At 44.9% G+C, this 10,181-nt stretch overlaps 1 protein-coding gene across 2 annotated transcripts in view; it reads left to right on the forward strand.

Moving 5' to 3' along the window:
* LOC122542619 (nuclear receptor ROR-alpha A) overlaps nucleotides 1-9,086 on the forward strand; it is an 873,418-nt gene extending 864,332 nt beyond the window's left edge. For both annotated transcript variants that reach the window (XM_087982159.1, XM_087982160.1), the window contains one exon: nucleotides 557-9,086. In XM_087982159.1, coding sequence (XP_087838285.1) covers nucleotides 557-721 — 165 coding nt within the window. In that variant the 3' untranslated portion in view covers nucleotides 722-9,086. The remainder of the gene's footprint in view (nucleotides 1-556) is intronic.
* Nucleotides 9,087-10,181: the final 1,095 nt, after the last annotated feature.

Below are 10,181 nucleotides of genomic sequence, written 5' to 3' on the forward strand. Positions count from 1 at the left end.
ATATCTTATGGAGATCTTAACACAGGGAGAATGTATAAACTCCACACAGTCACCCGAGGGTGGGATCGAACCCGGCCTCTGGCATTGTGAGTCGGCAGTGCTAACCACTGTCACCCACGTTTCTTGTGCTCTTCTGAGTATTTGTGGATCAGATTGATAAATCCCCTGCAAAGTAATATGGACTGTGCATGTACTACTCCGGGATTGAATGTTGCTGACCCACCAGGTCCTTGAGGACCAGATGAATGAGTTCCATACCTTAGACCCAGTTTAATGGGAAGAGCCATTCAGTCCACAGAGCTTATGTTGGTCCTTTAAAAGAGCCATTCAGTCGGACCAACCCACTGCCTTTTCCTCAGACACCAGCAATATTCTCCTCTTTACATATTCATCCAATTCCCTTTGGAACGTAACAATTAAATCCACACGGGGATGGGGCTCAGCCCTCGTGCTGTGAGTAGGATCTGTGAGAATCATTCTGCAGATTTACCTCTGCTTGTCCAGTCTTCACAATGTTTGCTAATTGTTTTTACCCTTGCTTTCCCTCTTTCCCCAGCTGTTATCTAAAGTGTCTACGTTACGAACACTGTGTAATCGGCACATTGAGAAGCTGTCCTCGTTCAAAGCAATACACCCGGACATTGTGCGGGTACATTTCCCTCCGTTGTATAAGGAGCTGTTCAGCTCCGAGTTTGAGCAAATGATGCCGACGGATGGTTAGATATTGTCATCAGAGGAGATCGAAACCCTGGGAAGTACCTGCATCAGATAATTGAAGATATTTCACATTTTCCCCTTGCTGCACTGCAGTGGCTGTGCACAAGTCCAGGAGATTAATGAAGCAACAAATTTCTTGGGTGGGGAGTTTAGGGGATGGGGCAGGGGGGGGTGAATTAATATTAGTTTCTTCGTGAAAGTTGAACTTGTTTTTCTCATGCATTTAGTTTGTGTAGAGCACAGCGCACAGTGACATTATAATGCTGAGAAGCTAATTTAGAGCAAATCTTTTACAGGGTATATAGAGTAAATACGTGAACATAACAGTTATTATCAGTATATCATTTTAAACTTGATGTGCTGTGAGACAAAATATGAATCTGCAATTTAAGCACTTTTTTCCCAATTTGTACATGATATGTTGTATTTATTAGTTCTGTTAATAGGACGTGCACAAGAAATACAAGTTTAACAGTTGAGTATATGGAGGGAGGTTTGGAGTTTTAGATGCTGCTTTAAGGTTGATATTTGTTTATAGTAGGAATGCCCACATACTTAGTTTGATTTACAAACGCACTCCAATTTCCATAGTCTGTGCGGCTGATTATTGTCTCATTGATTCAGATGAAGAATGGTGCGATGAAGGGTAATGGAATCAAAATGATTTATAAAAAACGAAGCCTTGTCTGGACCATTTTAGAGAGAGTTCTATTTTTATAACCCTGGTATGAATATTAGGAAGCACTTAAAATATTCCTGCAATAAAAGAGACGTGATTTGTGCAAGACAATGTTTTTTTGTAAGGCAAGCCAACAATAGAAAGAAGTGTTATTTTCTAAGAGCTTGGTGTTATTTTCTTGTGAGAATATGTCTGGTCCTAGTGAAATCTTTTCGATTAATGTGCCACAGTGTAAGTATGTTTCTGCTAATGAAGCAACACAAGTCTTTTTAATCTTGAAATGGAGGTTTCCTTGTGAAACAACATTCCAAAAAAAAAACGCAAAAATGTAGAAACATTTAAAGTAAGTGTTTATATGTGTGTGTGTGTCTGTGAGAGAATGATGAGTCTGTGTCACTGTTGCTTTTTGCACATTAACTTCATTCCTTGGTAGTGCAATATGTACAAAGGGTACTTGCTAGTGTACATTTAACCCCTCAGGGAAGATAAACAAAAACGTGTTTGTACAGTCTCTTATCCTGCTAAGGGCTGTTGAGTAGATCACTCTGTGTGTCTGTGTGTGAGGCAGTCAGTCTGGCTCTAATCCTGGAGTGAGTCTGGATTCAGGAGTCAGGCCACTGTTTGTTTGAAATGCTCCATAACTGTGCGACACTCCTGACAATTCTTGTCACTGTGAAAGACAATCCAGAATCCTGATTAAATGATAAGAATCCTAGGAAGAAAATCTTGAAGGCCCGACAGAAATCAGACGGAGGGTTTGAACTTTTTTTTAGCTCAGGGATAACTTAGATTATAATGAAGGTGTGGAATGGTCAGTAGTTCCTGTAACAGTAAACACAGCAAAGGCATTCAGACCCTTAGAAGTTGCAAACTGAATCAACAAGAATATTGCTTACAATTAATATTGGAGGCAATTTATTGGACAGTGTCTGGAATCCACTAGAGTTATTACAGGCAGTTGTAATTTTGTTTTTGTAGAGGGAGAGCTGTTAATGAAGGCTTCTATGGAATACTGGCTGACCCTGGATTTGCAATCAGAGCAATCAAAAGATTTGATCTGCTCTTTTCACCATTTACTGATGCATGTTAAATGAGAGCACATGTAGGTCCCTATCTTTCTCATGTTCACCAACACTGCATCAGCTCGAACGGCATTCTAGCATTTTCCGTCTCCCCTAGTCCAGGAAACTGACGATATGGGCATTTCCAAATTTAGACCCAAGATCCCATCTGGAAAAAGAGGGAATGGTTAAGTCAGTGCGGAGAATCGATTTGCATCTTGGATCCATCTGATACCCACTCCCGGGACAGAGGATCCAGATCCCGGAGACGAATATGACCAATCCGTGCGATGGGGCACTGTGAGGGGGCAAGGGTGGCAGGTAGACTCAGCCCTGCAGAGGAGTCCGGTCACCAGCGTCAACCTTATCTCCAAGAAACCAACCCTAAGTGGAATGAGCAAGTCTGAGCCACGCAGGTTTAGAGCTGTTTATCACCGAAGTGCAGCTCTCAATTAGAGGAGGCTGCAATTCCCCAGGAATTTAGATGGGGCTTTACAACAAGGGTCACCACCTGGGCATTTCCAGAAGATTTTATTCCGTACTGATTCCTCCAACTGTTCTCTCCTGCTACCCCAACCCATCTATCCCCATGCCTGCACACCTGCTGTTGCGCCCACCCCCCATATCCCTCCTCATGGAGCCTGGACCCCTTGATGCCACCCTTGCCCCCTCACAATGCTCCAGTGCACTGACTGGTCATATCGCCCCCTCCTGGCTCACAGTGTCAAGTGAAAGGGCTCTTCATTGCACATGTGGATAGTCTGTGACAGTCAACCAATCATAGAATCCCCTACTCCTCACTTTCTCCATAGAATCCCCTACTGTGTGGAACGAGGCCATTTGGCCCATCACCTCCACACCAACTCTCCAAAGAGCATCCCACCCTATCCTGGTAACCCTGCATCTCCCATGGCTAATCCACCTAACCTACACATCCCGAGACACTATGAGGCAATTGAACATGGCCAATCCACCAATCTTTGGACTGTGGGAGCACACAGAGGAAACCCACCTAGACACAGGGAGAATGTACACAGTCCACACAGACAGTTGCCCGAGGCTGGAATCAAACCCAGGTCCCTGGCACTGTGCGACGGCAGTGCTAACCACTGAGCCACTGTGTTGTCCCACTTGGCATTTAACTGCACACCAAATATTTTCTGTAACTCAGAATCAGAAGTGTTCAAAGATAATGTGAAAACAGCCCCCATTCCTCTATCTGTGTACAATGACATATTTGTTCCTTCAGCTGTCTGCAGCAGCACACAGCGAATAGTATTTAATTCCTGAATCTCTCAAAGCAATCTGGAGCAATAGCAACTCATCATTCATTAGAAGCCAATACTACCCATATTCTTCTAATTACTGTTTCCATTTCTGTCCCACTCCTGGGGCTTGAACTCAATTTTCTGGCCCATTAGGTTGTTGTGACTGTGTGACCTGTGATCGACAGAAGTCCGAACACGTAGTTCGAAGTTTGCCCCTCTAGCTTCCCAAAGGTGACCTGCCTACCTCAATGAGAAGAGGTCCTCATTGTGGGCAGTCCATCTTGTAATGGGTTGAAGAGAATTCTCCTCCACCGAAAGCACTGGAGACTGGGTAGTAGGATTTATTGAAGACAGAGTTAGTTGGAATGTTAATCAACAAGAATTATGGAGGGCAGAAAAGAGTGTGGAGCTGAGACCACAACCAGATTAACCAGGACCTTTATTGACTGGGGAAGCAGACTCAAAGGGCAGATTGACCCACACTGCTCCTCAGTTCTGTGTTTCCACAGTCACCTGCTCCTCAGTCCTGTGTTTCCACAGTCACCTGCTCCTCAGTCCTGTGTTTCCACAATCACCGGCTCCTCAGTCCTGTGTTTCCACAGTCACTGGCTCCTCAGTCCTGTGTTCCCACAGTCACCGGCTCCTCAGCCCTGTGTTTCCACAGTCACCTGCTCCTCAGTCCTGTGTATCCACAGTCACCTACTCCTCGGTCCTGTGTTTCCACAGTCACCGGCTCCTCGGTCCTGTGTTTCCACAGTCACCTGCTCCTCAGTCCTGTGTTTCCACAGTCACCTGCTCCTCGGTCCTGTGTTTCCATAGTCACCTACTCCTCGGTCCTGTGTTTCCACAGTCACCTAAGAGTCCAGCACCTTTAATACAAGAACAGAAAAGTAAGCAACAATACTGCAAGTAAATATAGAGTCATACAGACCATCGGTCCAAACCAATCCACGCCAGCCATAATCCCAAACTAAACTCATCCCACCCACCTGTCCTTGGCCCATATCCCTCCATACTTTTCTTATTCATGAACTTATCAAAATGTCTTTTAAACGTTGTAACTGTACCCGCATCCACCACTCCCTCTGGCTGTTCATTCCACACCTGAACCACTCTTTGTGTAAGCAAAAGTTGCCCCTCATGTCTTTTGTAAATCTTTCTCCTCTCACCTTAAAAAAGATGCTCCCTAGTTTTGAACTCCCCACCCTGGAGAAAAGATAACTGCCAGTCACCTTATACATGTCCCTCATGATTGTATACACCTCAGTGAGGTCACCCCCTTAAATTCCTACGTTCCAATGAAAAAAAAACTCCCAGCCTCTCCTTATAACTCAAACCCTTCTTTCCCAGCAACGTCCTGGTAACTCTTTGGTGAACCCTCTCCAGTTTAATAATATCCTTCCTATAGCAGAGTGACCAGAACTGGACACAGTGTTCCAGAAGAGGCCTCACTAATGTCCTGTACAACCTCAACATAAAATCCCAACTCCTGTACTCAAAGGTCTGAGCAATGAAGGCAAACTCCTCCTTAAACACCCTATCTATGTGTGGCACAAATTTCAAAGAATTATGTACCCAAATCCCTAGGTCTCTCTGTTATACAATACTACCTAGGGCCCTTTATTTAAATGTATATGTCCTGCCCTTGTTTGTTTTACCAAGAGCAGAATTTACACATTTAGAAGTAGGGTCTTGGATAATGTTGTGGAACAGAGAAACCTACGGATTCAGATGTATAATTCTTTGAAACTTTACCAAACAAAGAGACTGCAAATAAGCAATAAATTGAGCAAGCCTCCCCAGAGATATTTAAACATTCACATGAATCACCTATATTCAATCATTGCTGAGAGTGGGATTTCAATGCTGGCTGTACACTTCATGAACTGAGATGGGTGAAGCTACTGGAAGCAGGCAGTGAGTAAACAGTTAAAGTCACCATAGTCCCCACAGACCATCAGGCTGCTCTGTCACAAGAGAGAGAGATGACTGGTGGTGGTTTAACCTGAAGGTCACCGTGCCTCAGGTGAGAGGAGAGGGTGTAAAGGTCCTTCATGCTAATAGGCAATAGACAATAGGTGCAGGAGTAGGCCATTCAGCCCTTCGAGCCTGCACCGCCATTCAATATGATCATGGCTGATCATTTCCTAATCAGTATCCTGTTCCTGCCTTATCTCCATAACCCTTGATTCCACTATCCTTGAGAGCTCTATCCAACTCTTTCTTAAATGAATCCAGAGACTGGGCCTCCACTGCCCTCTGGGGCAGAGCATTCCACACAGCCACCACTCTCTGGGTGAAGAAGTTTCTTCTCATCTCTGTCCTAAATGGTCTACCCCGTATTTTTAAGCTGTGTCCTCTGGTTCGGCACTCACCCATCAGCGGAAACATGTTTCCTGCTGCCAGAGTGTCCAATCCTTTCATAATCTTATATGTCTCAATCAGATCCCCTCTCAGTCTTCTAAACTCAAGGGTATACAAGCCCAGTCGCTTCAGTCTTTCAGTGTAAGGTAGTCCCGCCATTCCAGGAATTGACCTCGTGAACCTACGCTGCATTCCCTCAATAGCCAGAATGTCTTTCCTCAAATTTGGAGACCAGAACTGCACACAGTACTCCAGGTGTAGTCTCACCAGGGCCCTGTACAGCTGCAGAAGCACCTCTTTGCTTCTATACTCAATTCCTCTTGTTATGAAGGCCAACATGCTATAAGCCTTTACTACCTGCTGTACCTGCATGCTTACCTTCATTGACTGGTGTACAAGAACACCCAGATCTCTCTGTACTGCCCCTTTACCTAAATTGATTCCATTGAGGTAGTAATCTGCCTTCCTGTTCTTGCCACCAAAGTGGATAACCATACATTTATCCACATTAAACTGCATCTGCCATGCATCTGCCCACTCACCTAACTTGTCCAGGTCACTCTGTAATCTCCTAACATCCTCATCACATTTCACCCTGCCACCCAGCTTTGTATCATCAGCAAATTTGCTAATGTTATTGCTGATACTATCTTCTATATCATTAACATGTATTGTAAAAAGCTGCGGTCCCAGCACAGATCCCTGCGGTACCCCACTGGTCACTGCCTGCCATTCCGAAATGGAGCCGTTTATCACTACCCTTTGTTTCCTATCAGCCAACCAATTTTCAATCCACTCTAGTACTTTGCCCCCAATACCATGCGCCCTAATTTTACTCACTAACCTCCTGTGTGGGACTTTATCAAAAGCTTTCTGAAAGTCCAGGTCCACTACATCTACTGGATCTCCCTGGTCCATCTTCAGAGTTACACCCTCAAAAAATTCAAGAAGATTAGTCAAGCATGATTTCCCCTTCATAAATCCATGCTGACTCTGTCCTATCCTGTTACTACTATCCAGATGTGCCGTAATTTCATCCTTTATAATAGACTCCAGCATCTTTCCCACCACTGAGGTCAGACTAACTGGTCTATAATTTCCTGCTTTCTCTCTCCCATCTTTCTTAAAAAGTGGTATAACATTAGCCACCCTCCAATCCTCAGGAACCGACCCCGAATCTATCGAACTCTGGAAAATAATCACCAACACATCCACGATTTCCCGAGCCACCTCCTTCAGTACCCTGGGATGTAGACCATCAGGCCCTGGGGACTTATCAACCTTCAGACCTAACAGTCTCTCCAACACCAAATCCTGGCAAATATAAATTCCCTTCAGTTCAGGTCCTTCAGCCACTGTTACCTCAGGGAGATTGCTTGTGTCTTCCCCAGCGAACACAGATCTGAAGTACCCATTTAATTCTTCTGCCATTTCTTTGTTCCCCGTAATATATTCCCCTGTTTCTGTCTTCAAGGGCCCAATTTTAGTCCTAACCATTTTTTTGCCTTGCACATACTTAAAAAAGCTTTTACTATCCTCCTTTATGTTATTGGCCAGTTTACCTTCGTACCTCATTTTTCCTCTGCGTATTTCCTTCTTAGTAATCCTCTGTTGCTCTTTAAAAGCTTCCCAGTCCTCAGTTTTCCCACTTATCTTTGCTATGTTATACTTTTTCTCTTTTAACTTTATATGTTTCTTTACTTCCCTCGTCAGCCACGGCCACCCCTGCCTCCTCCTGGGATCTTTCTTCCTTTTTGGAATGAACTGATCCTGCAACTTCTGCATTATACACAGAAATATCTGCCATTGTTCCTCCACAGTCATCCCTGCTAAGGCATTGCACCATTGAACTTTGGCCAGCTCCTCCCTCATAGCTCCATAGTTCCCTTTATTCAACAGAAGTACTGTCACTTCCGACTGTACTCTCTCCCTCTCAAATTGCAGATTGAAGTTTATTGTATTATGGTCACTACCTCCTAATGGCTCCTTCACTTCGATGTCCCTGATCAATTCTGGTTCGTTACACAATACCAGATCCAGAATTGCCTTCTCCCTTGTCGGCTCCAGCACCAGCTGCTCTAAGAATCCATCTCTGAGGCACTCCACAAAGTCTCTTTCTTGAGGTCCAATACCATCCTGATTCTCCCAGCCTACCTGCATGTTAAAATCCCCCATAACAACTGTAGTAACATCTTTGCGACAGGCCAATTTCAGCTCCTGATTCAACTTACATCCGACATCCAGACTACTGTTTGGAGGTCTGTAGATGACTCCCAAGAGGGTCTTTTTACCCTTAGTATTTCGCAGCTCCATCCACACTGACTCTACATCCCCTGACTCTAGGTCCCCCCGCGCAAGGGACTGAATATCCTCCCTTACCAACAAGGCCACCCCACCCCCTCTGCCCGTCAGTCTGTCCTTACGATAGCACGTGTAGCCTTGAATATTCATTTCCCAGGCCCTGTCCACTTTAAGCCACGTCTCAGTTATCCCCACAATTTCGTATCCGCCAATATCGTATAACCCCAGCTGGAGCAGGAATTGGACCCACACCATCGCATTGCATTGCAAACCAGCCATCCAACCAATTGAGCTAGCCGTGCACAAAAACAAAGGATATACAAGGACGTAGGAACAGGAATTGGCCCCTCAGGCCTGCCTCACCATTTGATGAGGGATGGAAAAATTGCACAAAGAGGGGCATATGCCTTGCTTCCATCCCTCTCCCCCATTGAAGAAGTCAGCAGCGTACTCACCAATTCAGAACAGGCCTGCCCCATGGTCATAAAGCACCGCCCCCCAGTGGCTGGGAGTCGCACTGTCTGTATCTGGCAGCCAGGACGACAGACAAGGCCATCCAGGAGGCCTGAGGGGGACTCCAAATCCAGGCCTGGAAGGGACATGAGGCAGGAAGAGCTTTTTGACTTTTCTTGTTTCACACTTTTATCAATTATTTGTTACAAGAACACCCAGATTATTTGTTAGCTCCCCCCCCCCCCCCCCCCCCCCGCCCACAAAGAAACAGAACTTCTCAAAAAGAATAATTTTACTCAACAATAAATTACCAACTGGCCTCAGTAATTACTTTCAGACAGTGCAAATCCACAGCTGAAGTTAGTCTGCCGACTTTGCAGAATGCTGTTCTGAAGATTGGGTAATGCCAAGTTATTAACATTGATTTTAAAAGAAATCTTTCAGCTGAGTAGACCATCTGAGATCGATTTGGACTTGAATAATAAAGCTACCTGGGATGGGGCACTTGTGACATCGTGGTAGTGCCCCCACCTCTGGACTAACGAGTTCCATCTGCTCCAGAGGGGTGTAATAACATCAGGTTGATTTGACTAAATATAGTGGTTAGCACTGCTGCCTCACAGCACCAGGGCCCCAGGGTCGATTCTAGCCTTGGACGACTGTCTGTGTGGAGTTTGCCCTTTCTCCCCCTGTCTGCGTGGGTTTGCTCCGGTTTCCTCCCACAGTCCAAAGATGTGCAGGCCAGGGTGAATTGGTCATGCTAAATTGTCCATAGTCAAGAGGGGAATGGTTCTGGGTGGGTTACTCTTCGGAGGGTAAATGTGGACTTGTTGGGCCGAAGGGCCTGTTTCCACACTGTAGGGAATCTAATCTAAAACAATTCAGTGTGAATAGAGCTTGTGTGGTACCGTGGTAGTGTGCCTACCTCTGAGCTAGGAAACCTGAGTTCAAGTCCCATCTGCTCCAGAGCTGTTCAATGGTGTCTCTGGTCAGATTGATTGTAAAATACAAAGGAAAAATAAGGCAACCTGCAGCTAATGCATCTTCTGTATTACTAATCTGAATTTGTTCTTGAATTCGAAGCACAGTCTCACTTCAGATATGGAATCCAAGCACTGATGGCTTGTTCCCCACTAGAATGGTGAAAGGATGCAGTGTGTAATATTCATTTTGTTTCAAGTGTCACTGCTTTTCTTAACAACTGCCCTAAACCTTTACTGATGGTAAACCTTTATCTACATAAAATGATACTTATCAACCATTCACAGCTATAGTTCTTTGTGCATAGACACGCTACAGGTCAAATGTACACCTCAACTTTACTAATGCATTTTTCCC

This window comes from Chiloscyllium plagiosum, unplaced genomic scaffold (assembly GCF_037043375.1).
Source record: "Chiloscyllium plagiosum isolate Xiang-an unplaced genomic scaffold, Cpla_swu_hap1 HiC_scaffold_42, whole genome shotgun sequence".
Lineage (NCBI taxonomy): Eukaryota > Metazoa > Chordata > Chondrichthyes > Orectolobiformes > Hemiscylliidae > Chiloscyllium > Chiloscyllium plagiosum.